Source organism: Panthera tigris, chromosome A2 (genome assembly GCF_018350195.1).
Source record: "Panthera tigris isolate Pti1 chromosome A2, P.tigris_Pti1_mat1.1, whole genome shotgun sequence".
Taxonomy (NCBI): Eukaryota; Metazoa; Chordata; class Mammalia; order Carnivora; family Felidae; genus Panthera; species Panthera tigris.
Window position 1 is genome coordinate 112,091,818 of NC_056661.1, and position 24,048 is coordinate 112,115,865.

The following is a 24,048-nucleotide window of genomic DNA, read 5'->3' on the forward strand; positions in this document are numbered from 1 at the left end:
GCTATCTCTATTTGCTGTTGAAAATGAAATTGGCTATAATGTTATGCTTTTATTGCTTGTATTTTTGACCTATCTCCTTCAGATTGCATGCTTCTTGGCCACAGGGGTTTTACATCAGCCTCTTTGCCTCTTTAGCCTCTCACAATGCCCAGTGGTTATAGGATCTCAGGAGTAATATGAAGTATCAGGGAAAATCTTGCCTAAGTGGGTCCTAAAGAGGAGATAGACTTTTTATCATTAATCAGTTTAGATAGAGAGTTTTGGAAATATTTCTAAATCATGTTGTGCATTACCTTTTTAAGTAGTCTGCTCTTCACTGAAATTACAACTTACTTAGTGGTTCAAAATGACCATTTTTGATGTTGATTATTATACAGTACTGTAGCATTGGTAATGGTTCCAAGATATTGGGCTTACATTCTTCATTTTGTATCTAAGTATAGATCTTTGTGAAGTAAGAAACAAAAGTCATTTGATCCATACTATTTATAAGAATTAAATACCTGTGAGTGAGGGAGAAGGTAAATGCCTTCTGACTTAGAGCAGAATCATAAATCAGAGAACAATCTTTTTGATAACAATGTTTGTTTTGTTTTCTTTTGTCTTGTTTCTGATAACCGTATATTAATTCTCCTTTTTCTCTAGGATATTTCCTGGTTTGATGATAAGGAAAACAGCACAGGAGCCTTGACAACAATATTAGCCATGGATATAGCACAAATCCAAGGAGTATGTACATTGTTTTTATTTTTAAATGGAGTGTGTATTCTGTGTGTATGTGTAGGCACATACATACCTGTACACACACATGTGTCAGTGCATATTTGTGAGCAATACTAAGATTACCCACATCTTTAAGGGGACCAGGCAAGTCTCAAGACTAACTGGGAGCTCTCAATAAAGGAAAGAGGGAAACCTTTCAGTTCTGGATATTTTTAACAAAACAAAACAAAAAAAAAGATTTCATTGAATCACTACATTGTATACCTGAAACTAATAATAACATTGTATGTCAACTATATATATTCATATAAAATATAGGGGAAAAAGGGGAAAAAAAGATTTAGCAATTGTAATAGGATAACCAGAGGACTAAAGAAGATACTACAAATGAGTTAGAGAAAAGAGCTCCGAATTAAATAGTAAGACTAGAAAAAGTAACAAAATGAAAACACACACACACAATTTAGAAGTTTTAATAAAAGAAGAAAGTGTAATTTTTCCTTCTAAGGGTAGATTTGTATTACCAAATAATAGAACAAGTTAGTTACAGTTGTTAATATTCATGTGCATCCATAATGGTTTGCAAAACTAATGTTTTGATGTAGAAAGGGTTCAAGAGGAAAAGTGGCATCATCTTTTTTTTTTTCTGAACTCTTTTTCATTATTTGGAAGACAATGCCCTAAATTTATTAGATAGAATTTAAATTTTAAAATAGGCGCGCATGGGTGGCTCAGTCGGTTAATCACCTGGGTGGCTCAGGTGATGATCTCCTGGTTCGTGGGTTCGAGCCCTGCATGGGGCCCTGTGTGACAGCGCAGAGCCTGGAGTCTGCTTCAGATTCTATGTCTCCCTCTCTCTCTGCCCCTCCCCTGCTCGTTCTCTGTCGTTCTCTGTCTCTCAAAAATAAATAAACGTTAAAAAAAAATTTAATTTTTTTAAATAAGGCTAAGGAATCAATTTTACTCGCGTAAGTGGAAAAAATCATGAATAATATTCACTTAATAGTTAAGTAAGAAGCGTAGCATTAATCTTACATAGCATAATAGAATGACAATTTCTATGTTTAGGAATTATAGGGTTCACATACTAGGCAGAAATATCCCTATAATTCCAGTTGAATCCCCATTCCACAAAATTTGCCATTTTTTTTTCTTTTTCTTTACTGTGCTCTTTTTTTCTTACTATCTATCATTCAACATTTTTACAATCCCAGTGAAATTCTCCTAGCAGCCATATTTTATATATATTATATCATCTCTTTTAGCAAGTATTTGCTTCAGCCAAAAGAACAAATTAGAACTGAAAGACCAACATTACTTTCCTTACATTCATTAGTTGTTTTTAACAAATAGTGTTGTCTTTCATTGAGAAAAATTAATGAAAACATTTGTCAGCCTGATTGCTTACAAGCATCTGACTAATTCTGTTTGATCACTGGAAACTTTCTTGTTCCAATTTGTAAATGTTGGTCTCATAATAATTTCTGGGCAAGTAAGACCATTTGCATTGAATAAAAAGTAATAGCTAAAGAATAAATGATTGAATTACTGATGGCAGATTTTAAAGCTGTTGAATTTAGAAAGCAGAATAAGAAAAGAAGTTTTTTAAGAGTAAGTCTATGTCTACTACCATGTAATTAATTTACACAAACACTTGCTTTGCAGTATAAAGGTAGGTTCATATCTAACTTGAATGGATACTCTTTCTGCAGAAGGAAGAATTATTTACCAATCCTGTTTATCTACTATGTATTTTCTCACAAACACACACTAGACTAGAGATGAATTAGGAAATAATTATTCAGGGTCATATTTCCTATTGTATCAATTTAAGGCATATTCCATTTCAGTTTCTTCATCATGTAATTTCAGTTAAATTTTATTTTATCATACATATTAGCATAAGTGTTCACAAACTAGCTCCTTAATAATAGTAAATATTATTTTGTAACCTTTACTAATGGCCAAAAATATATACACCCTTAGCCATTTTTAGAAACTCTGGTACTTTGAGAGTCATGAGAAAAACATGTTAGTAAAATAAAGTCATGGAACAACATGATTCCTGAAATAGTTTACTGAATACAACCAATTTAACTGATATTATTTCAGCCCAAGGTTATGGCTTATTGCCATACATCTGTCAACAGACTATTTTCTGTGTAACATATAGTGTTATTAAAGGTACAAAGCCATTTTAGATTCCTTGGGAATCTAGGTTCCACAAAATTACAAGGTATTATTTCTGTATATTTTAGCAACCCCTTTTCATCACCCAAAAGTGTTACCTCATTTTTGTCCACAAGAAAGTGTGTTATTCATGCCACAATGTGCACTTGATACACCACTGACAGATACAATGTTAGTTCCAAGAATTCTTCTCATCAGAACTATAATTATATAGCCCCAAGAAATCATAAAAACTTCATTTATTAATTCCAAGAACGAGATGAATTGATTAGGTAGAACTAGAATATCATTACCTGGACAGGGATGACCTCATTTCCTGATTTAACTTTTTGACATAGGAAGTATATAAAAACAGTTTGATATTTTTTGTGATTCAAAAAAATGTTAGCAATCATCAAAATGACTTTACCATAGTATAACATTGGCAAGTAATTGTTGTTTTGCCTTACCATTCTAGGTTGAATTCATTAAGAAACATTACCAAGTCTACAGCAAAAGCTAATATCCAAAGCCAGAGTGGTTAAAGGTAGTTCTTGTAAAGGAATATTTCAGTCTCAACCCTGAACTCAAAATATTTCAGTGAAACCTTATCACTGCTAAACCCTCAAACTGTCAAGATATTCAGCTTCCATATTTCACAAAAATAGAAATAAAAATAGTTAAATCTATAAGAGTAAATGAACTTCACCATTGACCATACTGGTCCAATAAAGTGTGATGTTATTTTCCACAAAATACCTGCTGATAAACAATACAGGAAATAAAGTTAGGCTTTAAACATCTTACATTTTCACAGTTTGTAAATTTGTCCAACTAAGCTTTTTTTCCTACTCTATAAATCTTACCACCATCAGTTGTAATATATCTTAGTAGATTCCACTTCAGTTTATACTGACTTCATTTTTTCTTAACTTCTTTGAAAATATTATCACCTGTAGTTGCTCCACACAGACCATTCATAGTAACAAATTTTTTAGTCACTTCAAACTCAGCATTGGCTCCTGATTTACCAGTACCAGTACCAGTAACATATGTCAACTCATCAAGAGCCAGGGAAAACTATTCAAAAAAGCTACCTGGTTTTTTATTGCTGTTGGTGTTGCTGCAATGTTGTCCACTTTTTGAGCAACTGTTCTTACCAAAAGGTTAATCATCATCTGATAATAGGTTTAAGCTCACTAAATACATTTCTTCCTCTGCTGCAATTAAACATGATTTAATTAACTCATTATCCATAACTGATTTTCTTTGCTTAACTAATGAATGAGCCACTCAGAAACTTACTTTGGTGTCAGCTTCATTTTCATTTTTCAGTTTTATGAAGAAATTCTACTGAAATCAGATATTCCACTTAAAATTTTCCAAATTTTCTGAATGTTGGTTTCTTGTGAATTAAGAATATAATGATGAATGCTTCATCTGGAAATGTTGACCTATTTTATATATTTTTAGTACTATGTAGTACTTTATAGCATAATAAAAACACTGTGATATCTGATCAGAAAAAGTAATCCACAGTCCATTATGCCTTAAAAGGACATTCAAAGTCTACTCTTCTCTTCCTTTCTTATTTTTAGATGATGTACATACAATGGTAATTTTTAAAACTAAGATAAAATGTCACAGTACAGCAATTCATGTGGCATTCAACATGCTGTCAAATTATAATTGCATCACAGATTTGTAGCACACTGAGCAACAGTACAAAGTGAGGAGAGTGGCACATATGGTTTCTCTAGCAACTACTCAATTCCATCATTATAATTCTAAGATAGCCACTTTCAATAGGTAAAGAAAGACCATGACTGTGCTCCAATAAAACTTTATGGACTCTGAAATTTGCCTTTGTAAAATTTTGATGTGGATCTTTTTTGTATGTTCCTTATCTCTTAACTTCTTGAATATATGTTATACCATGATAACTTTTAATATCATTACCTACTAAGTCTAACATTTGTGTCAGTTGTGGGCTAGTTTAATTGATTGATTTTTATGCCATCATGGGTTCTATTTTGCTGTTTTGCATATCTGGTAATTTTTTACAAGATGGCACACATTGTAAATATAACATTTTGGGGTGCTGGATATTTTTATATTTCTATAAATATTCTTTTTTTTTTCCTCTGGAATTCAGTTACCTGGAACAGTCTAATCCTTTTGGGTCTTATTTTAAGGTTTGTTAGGACAAGAGCCTACTGAGGTAAGACCTTTCTACATACTCTACCCAATGCCCTATGAGGACATGAGGTTTTCCAGTCCGACTGGTGTGACTGGGAACTATTCCCAGCCCTCACACATGCACTACTTAGCTGAATATTCAAGAAGGACCCTCTGCAGATACCCATATTTCTCTTTCTGTGTACCTCTCTCTTCTCTGGTGTTCTATACTGCAAACTCTAGCTTCCTTGAGATTCTCCATGCCCCAGATTCTCAGTTTTATCTACTTAACTTTGGGAGTCTGTTAGGCTCTTTCTTAGTTCACTCACCCTCCACTTTAGCCTGGAAGCTCTTTCAAAGGCCAAACTGGGGCAATCATAGGGTTCACCTTGTTTGTTTCCCATCTCCGCCTTTGTTTCAGATGGGAGGATAAATCTATTTCCTGTTACTCCATGTTAACCAGAAACAGAAATCCTATCATATGGAATTTTATTTCTACAATTGCATACTGAGTTTTCTGTCATTTAGTTTCTTATGCTAGCCATCCCTCTTTGTACACTATCATTTTCTTACAAAAGTTGTATTCTCTACATTTAGCAAAATTCCATAGATATAGTAATAATCCATAAATAATTTTTATCTCAAGAATTATTTAATCATGATTTCCTGTTTTTAATTTCCAAGAAAAATTTGTATATTCATGCATGTTGCTAAAGAATCTATGGAAGTTTAACTAAATTTCCTCTGATTCCAGTCCTAAATTCTTTTCAGAGTTACATTATCCTCTAGGTCTTTAAGACTCTGTTCTATTTTCCTTCAGTTCTTGTAATATTTTTCAAGGCCAAATGTCTGTTTTTTCTGTTAATTCTTCCTGGAACAGGAAAACTAAATTCAGATTCTTCTTATTCTACCACCATCCCCAATAGGCAGCTAGGTGGGAGGAGAGGAACATGTTAAGTGTATTCATTTGCTAGGGCTGCCATAACAAAAGTTACCACAGACTGGGTGGCTTACACAACAGTAATTTATTTCCTCACAGTTCTGATTGGAAGTCCAAGATCAAGGTGTCAGCAGGATTGGTTTCATTTTGAATCCTCTGTGCTTGACTTGTAGATAGCTATCTTCTTACTGTGTCCTCCTATAGTCCTTCCCATATGTGAGTACATATCTGCATTCAAATTTCCTTTTCTTTTTTTAAAGTTTTTTTAAATTTTTATTTACTTTTGAGAGAAAGAGAGAGAGGGCGAGATAGAGTGTGAGCAGGAGAGAGGCAGAGAGAGAGGGAGACACAGAATCTGAAGCATGTTCCAGGCTCTGATCTGTCAACACAGAGCCCAACATGAGGCTCGAACTCATGAACTGTGAGATCATGACCTGAGCTGAAGTTGGATACTTAACCAACTGCACTACCCAGGTGCCTCAAATTTCCTTTGTTTATAAGGACATCAGTCATACTGGAGTAGGGCTCACACTAGAGACTTTATTTGAACTTAACTTACTTTACCTCTTTAAAGACCTCATTTCCAGGGCACCTGGGTAGCTCAGTCAGTTAAGCATCTGACTTCCGCTCAGGTCATGATCTCACAGTTTGTTTGATGCAGGGTTTGAGACCGCATTGGGCTCTGTGCTGACACCTTAAAGCCTGAAGCCTGATTCTCATTCTCTGTCTCTCTCTCTTTGTCTCTCTCTCTCTCTCTCTCTCTCTCTCTCTGCATCTCCCCCTACTTGTGAGCGCTCTCTCTCTCTCTTTCTCTCTCAAAAATAAATAAATAAACGAAAAATAAAGATCTCAAATACAAATATAGCCACATTCTGAGAAACTTGGAGTCAGGACCTCAAAATGTAAATTTGGGATGGGGGGAAACACAATCCATCCCATAACATACAACATCTCAACATCTTTTATCTCCGGCATCATCCTTCAACTGTCAAGAGACAGAGTGTAAATCAGTATTAAGTAGCAAATGACATTCATATTTCAGCCTCATAGGTCTTAGAGTTAATGTATAACATGCTAAGACACTTAAAATACTTTATCTGTTGTCTTAGTTTTCATTATTCAATGGTTTGTTTGATGTTTGCAATTGTTACTTGTTTTTACATTTTTGGAGTTTTCTTTAATAGTTTATCGAGAAAAAGGGAAATAGCAGATTACCAAATACAGTCTTGAAGCTGAAGCCAGAAAAAATTTTTTTAGGAATAAGGCAGAGCCTTTAGGGAGGTAGGGCTTTTTATTGTTGTTATTTGTAATGATGATACTAATTTGGGGGTACTTTAGTAAAAACTGGTATAATCTTCTAGAGAAGAAATTTGACAATATCTATCAAGAATGTAAGAATGTATACCCTTTAACATATACCTCTAGTCTAGGTTTTCAACATTAGGAAATAAAAAATGAGCATAAAAATTATGCACAAAGGTGCTCATTACGTCTCTGTTTTAGTAAAGTTGGAAGCAATCTAAATATTTTTTGAAGACTATTCAGTGACCCAGGAAAAAGCTTACAGTATAATGTAAAGGGATAAAAGCAGGATACAAAGCTACATATACACAATAATCCAATCTGAATATGTTTGTGTATTTGTTTGAAAGGATGTAAATTTTAACATAATCCAAACCTTTTCTAATGGTCATATTTTCATGATCATAACAAAATAAATCTTTTAAAATATGAATTGATATCTTTGTTGATTATACCTGTTTTTCTAGGTAAATGGGGTTCTCATTTTTTCATCCTAGCACTAAAGGAATTTAACATTTCAGTTTATTACTTATCATGTGTCCCACTGAAAGTTGATTCATAAGACATTTAGTTCTTGTAAAATAGTGATAAAGATATTTCTACTTATTTTGAGATTTTCTTTTAGAATTTCTTTAAGTTACCTTTTACCATGATGTTTCCAACTCCTTTTCTATCTTGATAATGCTGCTTTAGACTTTTTCTCAAGGAAATCAAATTATAAAATGCTCAAAATGGAATACAAGATACAATATCCAAAGCATACCTCTTAATATATAGTATCAATCATTCAATTCAGCACTACTGTGGTATAGTGACCAAGAGTGCCAGCCCCTCCATCATTGTAGGAGAAAGGGGAATGTTGGGTTTTGGAGTCCACATATTGTGAGTTACGCTTCCTTGTGTGGTGGCAGCCTGGTGTGGGAAAGCCACACCAGAGCAGAATGAGAAGGGTATCCCTACAGGAGATAAATAGGGGCCGTGATGTCAGATTGGTTATCTACAGAGAGCTTGATCACATAAATCTATTAAAGATGGGAGCCAGGTTTATCACTGTTGCAGATGGGGGTACCAAATATAAGAAGGCACAAAACTGAAAATAACACTGTGGTGTTGGATTGGTATTGGAGATACTGATGTGAATTCATGGACTTCAAGATACATAAACAGAGAAATACAGATTTCAGTTTGTGCATACATCTGTACACACACACACACACACACTCCCCAGTTCTGTCCACTGATACTCCATTAATAATTAGCACAACTAACACCATGTATTTACTTCTAAATAACTTTGTCCACCGAAAGAAACTAGGACATCTTGAAGAAATGTTAGATTCCAGGGATAGAGTCTGGAGAACCTTTTTGTGTCAGAAAGTAAGGACATATTCAGAAAATGACAGGGACATGTCAAAGGACAACAATATCCAACATAAAGTAAACAAAGCATAATCACTCCTTAGTAGAGGACAGTTTTTAAAGTATGGGTATTATTTAATTTCTAAGTACAAGCTCAAAATAAACATGTAAGTATAAATCCTAAAAAAGAAAGCCTGTCTTGTTTTGTAAGAAACTATAATAGAAATTCTTGTAAATATAAAATTAACTGACTTTTTCCCCCCAAATCTGTCTGATTATAGGTAACAGGTTCAAGGATTGGTGTCTTAACACAAAATGCAACTAACATGGGACTGTCAGTTATCATTTCCTTCATATATGGATGGGAGATGACACTCTTGATTCTGAGTATTGCTCCAATACTTGCTCTGACAGGAGTGATTGAAGCCACAGCTATGACTGGATTTGCCAATAAGGATAAGCAAGAACTTAAGCGTGCTGGGAAGGTAAAATAAAGACTTGTTACCATCATAACATTTTAAGAGGAAAACAATGAGAGTTCCCATTTTTACAGTATGTTAACTTCCTTTCTTAGGAATCTGTAAAGTACATTCATTGAAATGCATACAGACTAGTTTAGGATGGGGTGTAGATATGCTATAGTAGTAGGATTCATGATTTAGAGCGTAGTCCCTAGAGTCAAATTGGCTGAATTAGAATTCAGATACTATCACTAACAAATGTATGATATGAGCGAGTTATGTCAACCTTTCTGAACTTCAATTTATTCCTCTGTAAAGTGGTAATAATAATAATACCATTTTCAGATTTTTGTAAGTAGTACATATAACATTTAGCATTATTCTATGTAAGACATTTTAGGATAGTGTCTGGAAGACAGTAAGCACTCAGTGGTGTCAGCCATATTACCATATCATGGGGGAATTTGCTAACATCATGATTCCCCATTCTCTGATTGTTGGGTAATTAAATTTTCTTAAATGATTTTAGTTATTTTATTTTTCAAGATGAGGAGGAAATATAACAGTTACTGAAAATAAGGCAATTTGCTACTATTGATAGTGCCTAAAATAAGGCTTTAGAAACAAGGACCATCTTTATACCAATCAAAATGAACAATAATTTAAATACTGGGAAAATGCTTTGTCATATTTAAGCTTCTCAGGATCAATCATTATTTATAAAAATAAATCATTCTATTGGAGATTTAGGGAAACATTAGTATTATCATATCATAACATGTAAGAATTAAAAGAAATATCATTTAATCCAACCACTTACCTAAAGAAGGAATCCCTTGTCTGTCTTTTACCTGTCCTTTCCTTCCAGTGGTAGGCAGTGCATTACTTTCTCAAGCTGCCTACCTTTGAATATCCTTTGGCTTGTAGGCAGTTTGGGGTTGTTTTGGGGGGTTTTTTGGAGGAGGTTGTTTGTTTACTTATTTGTTTTTGGTGGCCTTCTACATTGCTTGGCTTTCATCTCAGTAGAGGTCCAAAGCGTGTTTCTTGTGGCAGCTTTTAGGAAGCCACATCGTTAAATGCCAAGTCTCCTCTTAGTCACCCATCCCCAGGTCTTTAAGCTATTCTTCTCATGATATAGTTTCAAAGAGCTTTATCACTTCGGTGAACATCCTCTGATTATAGAAATTATTTTAATACCAGTTATGGTCTATATCACAGTGACTATCACCATTGGCACACTATAAATAACATGAATATTCATGAATAGGGATGCCAAGCACATGACACATCAAAATTCGGCTTGTGTGACCCTTGGACCTTTCTACCTTTCTTGACTTAGATGAGGACACTTGGAATGTCTGGGCAGTAGAGACTGAATTATTTAGCATATATTTGCCTCAGAGACAGTGAAAAGTTGTTTGGCCCTCCCTGTGGTGAAAATTATCACAAATTCCAAAATTAATGGGGCCCTAATTGATTGTATTTTACTCATCTTAATTTTTATGTCATGAGCTTTAATTGTATATGTGTCCTTAATTTTTCCTTTTCATATTATTAGAATAACTTCAGACTACACAATCAGTAACTCTAATCAAACAAACAGTCTGTGTCTTCCTCAGTAGCTTTTAATCTATTTACCAAATACCAAATAAAGCACATTGGTCCTTCTTCAGTTGCATATGTAGATTTGGACAAATCATCAAATGTTTTACTTTTCAGACTTAAAGATTTTTTTGTTCATTTTTTTTCCTCAAGGTTTTAGCCCTTTCACCTATTTTTCTTACATACTACATAGTATTTTACAAATGGAGGTTTCTTTGAGTTTACTTTGAAATTAATGAGAATTTAGAACAACTCAAAGTCAAAATTGAGAGCAGAATCTGGATGTCCTGCCCACCTCCAGAAATCTGATTCTCTCCTGTAACCCAAGCTATTCTTTAAATAACACTGGGCGTCCATCCAGGTCTTCCTCTGTCCCTCAATCCACTCTGCCATTCTAGAAACAATGTGAAAGCAGGAAGTTTCTCTTTCAAGTCAACATGTGTTCTCATGTCCAACAAGCTATTCTAAGCCAAAAGTCTCTTCCATTTGGGATCCCATGTGATTAAAAGAAGGAATCTTCTTTTCAAAAATTATATAAATATGGAAAATCATTAATTATATATGAATTAAATATCTTTTTAAGTTCACAAACATCAAAATGAGAAATGGCTGTATCTTATGCAGCATTTAATAGTCATACCCATATTACTTTACTGCAGTGTTTCTGAGTTTTTTGGGGGGTTGCTATTCGCATTTCTGTGCTGGAGTCAGACAATTTCTCAAATAATTACAAGTAAGTATTTGATTCTTTTTACTGTCTTCTTGAATTATCTCATAATTCCTTTGCACAATTGCAAATGACATAATGCTAATGTTTGATCTCTCTGACTATGGAACCAGTTTTAAAAAATTGTTTTTAACATTTATTATTTCTGAGAGAGAGACAGAAACACAGAGACAGAGTGTGAGCAGGGGAGGGGCAAAGAGAGAAGGAGACACAGGCTCCAGGTTCTGAGCTATCAGCACAGAGCTCGATGCATGGCCCAAACCCACGAACTGCGAGATCATGACCTGAGCCAAAGTCGGACGCTTAACCGACTAGGCCACACAGGCACCCCTGGAACCAGTTTAAATAGAAATTCAGTGAAGACCTGAAGGGGACTGAATTTAGATCAGCCGACTAAATCTTTTTAAAAATTTTCCTTGAGCCTGTTATCCTAAAATGTTATTTTCCTGTAATGTTTTTGGGAAAGAAAAAAAGAAGCTAAGAAAACTTGTCAGGAAAACTTAATTGACTTAATGCTTTATTTAATATGCCCCCAGTATAAGTGACTGGAATTCACAGAGAAGTTAACCATTACTAATTTTATTTCTCTATCTTATTGTCCTATTTTATAAGGTAGCAACTGAAGCTGTGGGAAATATTCAGACTATAGTGTCATTAACAAGAGAAAAAGCCTTTGAGCGAACATACGAGGAGATGCTTCAGACACAACACAGGTGATTGTAGATTCATACTGAGTCCATTCACTAACTATAGTTGTCCCTGTGAAGGCAGCCTTCCTGGATGACTGCAGTGGTTTGCCTGCCAATTCATTTGCTCTGGAATCTTTCCTAATAATGGCATATCAGAATTTCTCATATGACTTCATCAAGAGGAGAACTGAGAACAAGCACAAGTAGAAAATTTTAGGTCCTCCCACATTGCTATGAACTATGCACATTTTTATTATTTTCCTGAAACAAAATTGAGGAAATAACATATTCAACAAAGAAAATAAGATTGCTCAGCCCTTTATACTGAATCTCCAAAATAGTTCATATTTGAAAATGAATGTATACATAACAAATGTGATCACTCCTTTTAATCTTAAACTAGTCCTCCTTATCACATTTACTTAATGATACTATTTGTATTACTTTATCAGAGAGATAGCTTTGTACTATTTTATTTTACACTCATGCTTGTGATTGATACCACCTTTTAATTTCCACTATTTATTGTGCTAGTGAAAGATTACAATAGAAAATATTTCTAAATGCTTCAAAACCAAATCTCTTCAAGTCTCATTAGCTGTTCATTCACAGACTTGTCCTCTCATTTGAAAGTATACAGAGGCAACTGTTACAATGAGCTATAGAGTGTATAGCTATAGAGAGAATCATTATGTTTTCTGTTTTCTCTATAATAATTATTATTTTAAAAAACTCACTTTCTCTCTCATTCTTAGAAAAATGTATAACATTGCTTAATGATATATAACATGGCCTTAAATGATAATATGGCTAATCTTCTGTATTCATTACTCTACATTTATTTAAATTACCTTGCTATACCTCATGTCCCATTATTTAGTAAATTTTATGCTTTTCAGAAATACTTTGAAGAAAGCACAGATCGTTGGAAGCTGTTATGCATTCAGCCATGCTTTTGTATATTTTGCCTATGCAGTGGGGTTTCGATTTGGAGTCTATTTAATTCAAGCTGGACGAATGACCCCAGAGGGCATGTTCATGTAAGTTGTGCAAATATTTAAACCCTGTAAATGGGTTATGTACTTAAATTAGCCAGAAAGATGCCTAGTTTATAGTGCATTCTCATCTAAATCACATGGTGGGAAAGACATGCTGGGAAAATTTTTAAATGTTTTTTGTTACTTAATATCTCTAAGTGCAGTCTACCTGGTAAAATACTGATACTGATATAGTACAGGCAGTCTAAGTTAAACACCCAAATAAATTTCTCCCTACTTCAGTTTACTGAATGTGGGAATGTAGGGGTAAAATATGCCTTCTTGTCATCCATTCCTTTGAGAATTTGTAAGCCTTCATGGAACTCCCAGGATGGAGATGGCATTATCAAATGTGATGTAAAGGTTGAGTTCTTTGCTGAGCAAATTGCTCCAGAAGAAATACACATAAATATTTCCCTTTAGAAAAATCACATTTGGAATTAATCACGGCATCCCATTGAGGCTGCCTCTTCCCAAAGCACTTGTTGGAGCTTCCATTTTGGAATTCTGTTCACACAGTTATGAGTTGCTTTACTTTCTAGGAACACCTAACTTCAACCTCTGAAATCAGAAAAATTAATTTTGAATGTTAATTCTGAACTTCTTAAGACTCTGTAAAATAACAAAACATTGCTAAGTTGTATCATAAATGCCACTGCTAGGGGCACCTGGGTGCCTCAGTCAGTTGAGTGTCAACTCTGATTTCGGCGCAGGTCATGATCCCAAGGTCATGGGATCAAGTCCTGCATCGGGCTCCATGCTGAGCATGGGGCCTGCTGAAGATTCTCTCTCTCTCTTTCTCTCTCTCTCTCTCTCTCTCTCTCTCTCTCTCTTCCTCTGCCCCTCTCCCCTGCTTCCATACTCTCTCTCTCTGTCTCTCTAAAAAGAAAAAATAAAATAAAATTTTAAAAAGCAGCCAGAGTGAAAAAGCTTCCCTGAATACAGAGTATTCAGTAGTGATCCAGGAAGGATAAAACCTCAGAAGAGAGCTAAAATATAGCTGTAGTAATAACTACTCTAGATCGACCTTAGCAAAGCTTAAAAACCTACAACTGATAAAGCTGCTCCACAATAAACCTAATGGCTGCCAAAACAAATTCAGTGTTCTTTAAAGAGGGACAGCAGTATGCAGACACTTACCAATATAATATTTATAACATCCACTTTGCAACACAAATTACTATAGACATTCACAGCAAAGGGAAAATGTGATCCATAAATAGAAAAAAAAACAGTTATAAAAATAGATCTATTAATGACAGAGATGATGAAATTAGGGGGCAAGCACACTAAATAAGTTACTATAAAAATGTTCAAGGATATAAAGGAAAACATAAATAGAGTAAGAAAAAAATGGAGAAAAAAAGGAACTACAAAGAAAGGAAAAATAAATGTCACTGCTAAATATTTAGAGCTAGAGAAATCTATACAATATTTGACTCCAAATGTAATGTTATGTTTTTTTACAAGCCTCCCAAAATATACACATCAAAGCAAGGATCAGCCTCTTCAGAACACTGACTTGGGAGATGACACCTGTACAAAACATGCTGCCATTTGGCAAAATATGTTGGGAACTCCTCTTTGGGGTTAACCTCCCAAGACTCAGGCACATTCTTTTGAATTCCTCAGTGATGGCACATATTTGTATTTTGAGAATATATTCAATATGAGGAGATGACAAAAAATCATTTGAAGCCAAATAATTTCAGAATAAGTTACAATATTTGGTTTCCATTCATATGATAGTGTGTGTATTTATTTATCAAATATTAACTGAGTTCCCAGGAAGCTTTTTTGCTTGGCACTCAGAAGAAAATAGTCCACAGTTCATCAACCCAGTATTCCTGAATCTTACCTGACTATAAGTCCACTTAGCAGTTTCCTGGAAGCAGATCTCCTGGTAAAATGGAATATCTATATTTAAAATTTCAATAGAAAGTGTAGGCTCCTTGTTCTGTGTTTTCCTACACTTTAAAACAGTGTACAGTATTGCCTGTATAAACATATAAACCACAGTATAACATTTAGTATTGGGCTTCATTCTGATTACACAGACTAATTTACTTAGATTAACAAGAAACTAAATGTAGAATCACTTACAGTAATTTATTCAGCTTGCCAGCCTGTTAAATTAGCATTTTTCCGTTGGTTCTAATGTGATACAAGCAATCACAAGCTTAAAAGTTGGTTGTATTCCAGAAGTTTGTTTGCAAGCCAAGTGTTTGAACATATTTTCTTCGTTTTGCTCTGAACTTTCTGCAGCCATCTTTAAATTCACAGGGTCTCATTTCTTCAGGGTTACTGGTCCTTAGTATTAGTAGAGACAAGCCAGTTAAGTATATCCATACTAATGTAGGATGTCTGATGGTTTTACCAATTCTCACAGAAGAAATTTAATATTTGAAAAACATTGTAACCCTAATTGATTTCCAGTGGGTTTACCTGAAGGTACTATAACAAAGCAGTCAAGGGAGAACTACCTCATCTTTCCATCACCAAACTCACCACTACCATGTGGTCCACCATGCCAGCCATCTCCATGGAAGAAATAACTGTCCCTGCTTATGATGAGTTTCTGCAATCATCTCTTCACACTAGTTTTTCCGTCACTACTATTTTTTTGTTTTTGCTTTATAATCATCTGTCTTGAGAAAAAGAAATCTCTCTCATGACCCTAAGTTCCCTTCTACCTACTTCTAGTGACTCTCTGGTCTCCTTTGCAGCAAAACAAATTCCAAAGAGTTGCCTATTTTTGTTCTCTACACCTTCTCATCTCCAGTATCTTTTAAATTCATTCCAGTCAAGCCTTGGTTCCCACCATGCCACTAGAAAGATTTATCAAAGTTACCACTGACCCCCATCTCACCCACCCAGACAGTCATCCAGTGGTCATTCTCCCATCTACCTAATTTGACCCCCTCAGCAGCATTTGACACTCTCCTTCCTGAAACATTTTCTTCTCTAGGCTTTTCTCCTTTTTCACTGACCCCTCCTCCTCTGCTCCTTGATTGGCTCCTATTTTTCTGCCAGGCCTCCACATGTTGGCGGGCTTTAGAGCTCTCAGCATTCTTCATCTACCCACTCTCATTACTGATTTCATCCAGTCTGATAGTATCACTTGTGTCCTGAGGACTCCCTTCTGTTTATTTCCAGCTCCCTGAACACCACATGCTTATCCAGCTATCTGTTGGACATCCCACTTAGATGTCTAATAATATCTTATTATGTCTAAAACAGAACTCTAGGTTTTTTCTTCTCAAGGGTTCTCTTCCCCAAGATTTCCCTATGTTAAGTAAATAGCACCACCATTGCATTTGCTCAGCCCAAATATTGGGGTCATATTTGTTGCTTCTCTCGCTTTTACCTACCACATATGGCAGCAAGTCCTGAGAGCTCTAACTCCAAAATACTCCTCACCATCTCTGCCCATGTCACCCTCATCCTTACCTCCTAACCTCGTGACTGGTTCACTCCAACAACCTGCTCACTAATGTCCCTGTGTTTATTCTTGCTTCCCTGTAATCCATTATTGGCACAGTAGCTAGGCTTATCTTTTAAAACACAAATCTAATTCCATCAATTTATTGAAATATTGTAATGACTTCCCATTGAAATTTAAATAAGGCCAAATTCCTTACTTTAACCCAAAAGCCCTACAGATCAGGCCTCTGACTTCTTGTCTAACCTCAATCGCCATTCTTTTTTGTGAACTGTCAGCCCCATACTTGCCTTTTTTTTTTCATGAAAATTCAAAAGTATTCTGGTTTAATTTTAAATTCAAATAACTGAACACTAACTATATCACACATCCACAACCATAAATACAGTTAGAAGATGTCCCTGCATTAATTTGCCAAAGTTTTTTTTTTTTTAATGTCTTTTTCTCTTTTCAAATTTTTATTTAAATTCTAATTAGTTAACATACAGTGCAATATTGGCTTCAGGAGTAGAATTCAGTGATTCATCACTTACATACAACACCCAGCCTTATCATAACAAGTGCCCTCCTTTGGGGCACCTGGGTAGCTCAGTCGGTTAAGCGTCGGACTTCAGCTCAGGTCATGATCTCGCGGTCCGTGAGTTCGAGCCACACGTTGGGATCTGTGCTGACGGCTTGGAGTCTGGGGCCTATTTCAGATTCTGTGTCTCCCTCTCTCTGTGACCCTCCCCCATTCATGCTCTGTCTCTGTCTCAAAAATAAATAAACGTAAAAAAAAAAAAAAAAAAAACCACAAGTGCCCTCCATCCATCTAGCCCATCCCCCACCTCCCTACTGCGATCAACCCTCAGTTTGTTCTTTAAGAATTCTTTTCTTTTTTTTTTTTTTTTTTATTTATTTTTGGGACAGAGAGAGACAGAGCATGAATGGGGGAGGGGCAGAGAGAGAGGGAGACACAGAATCGGAAACAGGCTCCAGGCTCCGAGCCATCAGCCCAGAGCCTGACGCGGGACTCGAACTCACGGACCGCGAGATCATGACCTGGCTGAAGTCGGACGCTTAACCGACTGCGCCACCCAGGCGCCCCTGTTCTTTAAGAATTCTTAAGAATCTTTAAGATTCTCTTGTGGTTTCTTTCCCTCTCTCTTTTTTTCTTTTTTCTCCCCCCCATATATTCATCTGTTTTGTTTCTCAAATTCCACATGTGAATGAAATCATATAGTATTTGTCTTTCTCTGATTGACTTATTTTGCTTAGCACAATATACTCCAGTTCCATCCACATCGTTGCAAATGGCACACACTTGCCATTTCTGCCCCTAGAACTCCCATCTCAGTGTGTGTACTTGGTTTTCCCTCTTCCTGAAATGTTCATTCCCCAGGTCTTTGCCAGGCTGCCTCTTTGTCACTACCCTGCCCTCTGCTGGTAAGTCCACTCCCTGGAGAGACTTTTGTTAAGTAGTCTCTTTACCCATCCGCCTTATCACTCTATATCCCATTACCATGTTTTATTTAGTGATAGCACTTATCACTACATGAATTGATCTTTTCTGTTGCTGTATTGAGTGCACAGACTGTAAGCTCTGTGGGGCAGGGCTTAGCCTGTTTTGGTCATTAATATTTCCCTAGAGCCAAAAACAAGAGCTTGGCATGTCGTAGGCATGCAGTAAATATTTATTGAATAAATAAATGAATCAAAAATAAAGAGGGGGTGCCTGGGTGGTTCAGTCAGTTAAGGGTCCAACTTCAGCTCAGGTCATGATCTCGTGGTTCATGGGTTCGAGCCCTGCGTTGGGCTCTGTGCTGACAGCTCAGAGCCTGGATCCTGCTTCAGATTCTGTGTCTCCTTTATGCTCTGCCCCTCCCCCACTCATGCTCTGTCTCTCCCTCTCTCTCTCAAAAATAAATAAACATTAAAAAAAATAAAAATAAAAAAATAAAGAGGAAAATTTGGATTGGTGCATAATTAGGCAGTCCAGGTTTTCCTGGAAATGTGCTTCCAGAGTCAATATATTACTCCTGTTTTTCACAGATTTTTCTATTTTTCTTCCCTTCTACATTGATACATCTAATACCAGCTGCTTTGGCAGAAGGACTGGGTCTAAGTCAAGGACAACCTTTTATATAAAAATAGGATGGTTGTAATTGGGAGTCCACTTCTTTACTGAGATTTGTTTAGGTTAAAAATAAGCAAAGAATTTTCTTAGCTGAAGAATGATGCAGCCTCAAAATCATGTTAAATATAGTCATGCCTGCAATTGACATCATTCTGTTTCATACAATAATCACTATAACAGCAAATCTTGACTGAGTCCTTACTCAATATTAGTGATTTGTCATATATTAACTGCTTAATCCTCTCAACTACTATGTGCAGTATGATTCCCAGTTTACAGATGGGGAACATTAAGCCTCAAGACAACAGTTAGCTAACATGCCCAAAATCACAATTCAAGATGCCACAGGCTTTACTTAGCAGACATTTTTTATTGTTATTGTCATTATGATCATTATTATTACTAATTCTGTAGGAAAAGTTCATAGAATCTCCTATAAACTTTTTTTTTTATTCTTCTTTAGTTTTCCAACATGTGAATACCCAGAGCTGGGCTGTTTCCTAATGTAAATGGAACAAGTAACTTGCTTAATGTTATTTTATGACTCTGAAATAGAGGGGAATCAAAAGGCTCCAATACAAAAACTCCTCCTACTACTAACCTATCACACTTCCTGAATCTCTTTTCATTAAATTCATTAAAAACGGTCATTTCTGGAACCATGGAGACATTTTTAGCTGTCAGAACTTATGTTGGACTATTAATATAAGGGCAGTGGTTAATGAACAGTATCGAATTGGTATTCCTCTCTTCCTGAGGAAAGGAAGAAATAGGGAGCTATCTGAGCTAGGGTCACTGGTATCATTTTTCATTTCAGTTTCATTCAACCAGACTACAGGCAAAGTAGGGATACCCATACTTTTATAGTATGGACAAAGGAGAGCATCTGGGAAATATGGATACCGGTCTATGCAAAATGTGAATAGATGAGATTTGCCATCAACACCAAAGTCTCCAGCCTTCTTAAAGACCCATTGTGGCCCCCAACTACCATGAATATGTGACAAGTGTCCTTTAGACACACTGAATTATACCTGCCTAGTAGACTCTATGCCTTTCAGAATCTAGGGTGACAGACAGCTTTCTATCTAATCAACTAACTGAATGGAAGAAGTTTACAAAGAAAACTTCCTCCTCCTAGAACCTCCTTAGGTGAAAAGAACTTTGTGTGTTCTGTAATCAGTGGTTTCCTAGCTCACCAGTCAAGAAGCTGGTTAAAAATGCAGATACCCTCATCTCCCCTCACAAACTTAACCCAGAGATTTGTAGATTTGATATAGGGCCAGGAAACTACATTTTAGAAAACATCCCAGATTATTCTGAGGCACAGAAGTTGAGGACCACACTTTAAGAAATACGAGCATAGGGACTAAATCCCAGGCTGCTCTCCTTACCTGCTTAAAACCATGGGGTTTTCTATTGGCCACTACCAGAAACTTTTCTAGAATTGTATAAAAATTAGTGAAGTCATATTTTAGTTTATTGTTTAAAAAATAAAGATATGTTATTCAGCCAATAAATGTGAATGTATCTTCATGATTTATAGCTACAGGAATGGGTGAGCTGTCTCTGTCAGAAATGACAGTGAGCCCTTTAAAGGAAAATGGATAATTGTTAACAGCAAAATCCTTTTGATGTGCTCATAATATTAGTCTATCAGCAAGGCTACTATAAGCGTTAGCTTTTTCCTCTTAAAAGAAGGCAACATACAATTCTTATGGTAGAAGCTGTCTTCCTCCATCTCGGTTACTGTAAACGTTTCTCTGAGATAAGCATTTTTAAAAAGGTGAGAGCATTTTCATTCTGCTGCCTTGTAGCACTGTGTAGGCATTTGGAAAATCTCTTGTTTAGGTTTTCACACACATATGTGTAGTAAAATTCTCCCCTTCTGCCTGTTAACCATGGCAACACTTTCAATTTACTTCACTATAAATGTGCACATTTTGAGAAATACAAAATAAGTTTATTTTCTCCTGTCTGACTTTCCATTAGCACCTTTAGGTTTGTTTCTAGCTGACTTGCCCTTTGCAATATAGCTCAGAAACTTTTAGTGTCCAGCAGAGGGTTTCTGTAACTTTCCATACCTTTACTTCAGAACTTCCCTCTATATCTGTTTCCTCCTTCTTTGCTCTACATATTAGCAGGAAGCAGATGGGCATGGTAACTTTAAGTACAGTGATAATAAAAACCACAGCTTTGAAAACTTGCTGAGAAGCAGAGCCAGGTATTTTTTGTGTTGTGGCCTAATCCTCCAAAAGGCCAAATAAAGTTTTTGACAAGTAATCCTTTGAACTTTGAATATTAAATGTGACTATTGGCCAAAAGAGCAACATAGATGGGTTTTCAATGAATATTAGTAGTTAGTTGATATCTTGAAATACTAAGGGATAGAAGGAAGCAAGCCAGGCCTCCACCACCATCTTTACTCAGGTAGACCAAATAGCCATGGAAGAACTGTGTGTGTCATCATTATAATTGGGTAGGAGAGCAGCCTTAATTAACCAAAACAAGGAAAACAGGAAAGTCTTCTCTCAGTGTTATTGCTGTGGCAGCCACCCAACTTGTACCAGGCTCCTCCCCAGGGATTATCCAGAAGAGAAGAAGACAAGATAAGGAGAGTAGATAGAGGGATCAACCACTGAAGGTATCTAAAGGAGACAAATAAAGGCAGGTTTGATATCTAGGACTCTCTGAAGATTCTGAAATGGGATACAAGTGGTAACGAGCCCCAATATGCAGGGAGAGACAGTTCGGGCCAGCTTTCCACTGGAACGAACACCAGGTAAGGGAAAGTACAGTGAATAAGGAGGTTCCAGTCCCAGCCCTACAGTTTTATAACTAAGTGATCCTGGACAAATTGTTTAATTTCTCTGAGCGAGAGTCTCCTCATTTGTTAAGAAGTGATAAGAGTTCCTGCCCTATTTATCTCCTAGGTGATGAAGTGGTAACAAGTATATGAAAACATTTTCTAAAACCCAGAGTGCCAAATGAATATAAGTTGTGTATTTTTCTATCTCCCATGTGTTGAAGAAGGGATTTAGGGTCAGAAGAAAAGGATCTTTGGAGTGTTATATGGATGTTAGGGGAAAAGAGTTATGAGTGTGGGTATAATGATAATGGCCACATCTGTGAGGAAAAATACTCTGCTTTCCAGTAAAAAAGAAGAAACTTACTGAGCGAGGACTTTAGAAGTTGTGCTGGTGTGCTAATGTATCTCTATAGAAGTGTGAGAGCTGATTTTCAACAGAAAGTGTCCCATTAACTTTCAATTCTGTGAGAGGAATAATAATGATTTAAACATTTGTTGAGCACTTCACTAAGCATCTTATATTATTAATGTATTTAATTCTCACAACAATGCTGTAAGATGTAGCTAGCCCTATTATCTCCTGTTTGCCAATAAGGAAACAGAAGCACAGAGAACATGCCCAAGGTCACAGCTAATAAATAAACAGTAGAGTTTGGATGCAGTCCTGCTGGTCTGACTTCAGAGCCCAGGCTCTGAATCTCCTAGTATACTTCCTATTAGAGTAAGTCACCAAAGGTATACAAACTGGGTATGGAAGCAAGATTAAGGGGAAACAGATTAGAGCTAGTAACTATGCAGGGTATTCCTATTTGGATCAGTTGTGTTAAAATTAGGATTAATCATTTCTATACTTTTTTGTGTTATTCCTAGACAAAGGATCTTTGTAAAATTCTAATTTGATTTCAGCAGCCATGATGGGCAAGGGGATTTCCCCACTGTTTGGACATGCTTAAAAGAATCATTATAGTGAGGATGTAGTGTCACTGGCCCCATGAACCCAGGAGAACCCATAAAACTAAGGAAGCAGAAGCCCAGCCCCTGAAAATCCTTCCCAGACCTCTTCCTGCTCAATATTCTTCTCACTCAACCCTAGCCAACCCAGAGAGTTGCAATAAATTGTGCAAAAAGCTGTGCAATAAATACATTTTGAGTAGAGTTGAACTGCAGGTTAGTTCATTCTAGCTAATTGGGCCATAGTCAGCTAAGGCATGTTCTGTGGCAGACCAGCATTGGCCTATCTTTATACAGAACCCACCTGGGGAAAAAATAGATGAATGTCCCTGACTCACCCTGATTGATGGTAAGAGTTCCATCACCACAAAATTAGGTTCCTCTGTATAATACTCATTAACATCAACCCCTATCTGGAGTTATCGTCCCCTCAATTAAGAAAGACAGCATCAGGGCTTTTAGCTGGTACTCTCCCTCCCTTTTCGACTGAAATTTTCCTTCCTCTACTGTGCATCCCTCAGGTCGTATATCTCTCACAGATAAAAGTTCTGAATGGAATGCCCTTCTCCCCATCTCAGTAACTTCCATTTTAAGAGGGATGTAACAAAGACATTGCCCTGTTTATATTTATCCCTAATGCTTAAACTGACTTTTTTGGTGGAAATTTTAGGACAGGTAGATATTTTGCCATGTCTGAAATATTTTCTGTATTGTTCTGAGAAGCCTCTATCTCTTTGGGATTAGAATCCAGGTCTCCTGACTCAATCCAATGATCTTTCCATCTCACCTGCTGACTCTTGCATCAGATTAAGACTTAAGTCTGACTCAGTCAGATTTTTCCTTGCATTAAAAAAAAACAAAAACAAGGTGCAGTTCTCCCTTGAACCATCCCACTCTCACAGAGCGTATTTTCACTTTAATAAATGTTCCTGCTTCTACCACGCATCCACTGTGTCCGGTCCGACCTTGAATTCTTTCTTGCAATGAGACCCAGAGTTGCCAGGAACATCCTTGGAACAGGCTGAGTGGAGGCCTCAGGGCCCAGGTCTCCCCACTCCACCCTGTAACACCTTTTTGGTGAGCCAGCCAGGAGGAGGTCAGGGTGTGTTGAGCAACCCTCTTCATTGGAGTCAACTCTCTCCCTGAAGACAATGGAAAATTTCACCTCATCCCCAAAGACACCCCTTAGGGACGTATTTTGAGACAGTGGGATTAGCTCCCATTAGAAAGTCTAAATGTGGGGGAGGTTGAGTGGTGGTTGAGTTGGTTAAATGTCAGATTCTTGTTGATTTCAGATCAGGTTGTGATTTCACAGTTCATAGGAATGGCCTCTGAGTCGGGCTCCACGCCGATGGTGCGGAGCCTGCTTAGGATTCTCTCTCTCCCTATGGCTCTCTGCCCCTCCCCCACTCACACACACAGGCATTTTCTCTCTCTCTCTCTCTCTCTCTCTCAAAATTAAAAAAACAAAAAACAAAAAACAAAAACAAAAACTCTGATGGGTTACCTAAACTCAGTAATCACTTCTGATATTTAGTGAGTA

The 24,048-nt window shown here is 36.4% G+C and overlaps 1 protein-coding gene across 1 annotated transcript in view; it reads left to right on the top strand.

The window, feature by feature from the left end:
* ABCB5 (ATP binding cassette subfamily B member 5) overlaps positions 1–24,048 on the top strand; it is a 134,975-nt gene that overhangs the window by 92,759 nt on the left and 18,168 nt on the right. Inside the window, 4 exon segments of the mRNA XM_007089072.2 lie at positions 646–729; positions 8,953–9,156; positions 12,074–12,174; positions 13,050–13,190. Of these exon segments, the coding sequence (XP_007089134.2) occupies positions 646–729; positions 8,953–9,156; positions 12,074–12,174; positions 13,050–13,190 (530 nt within the window).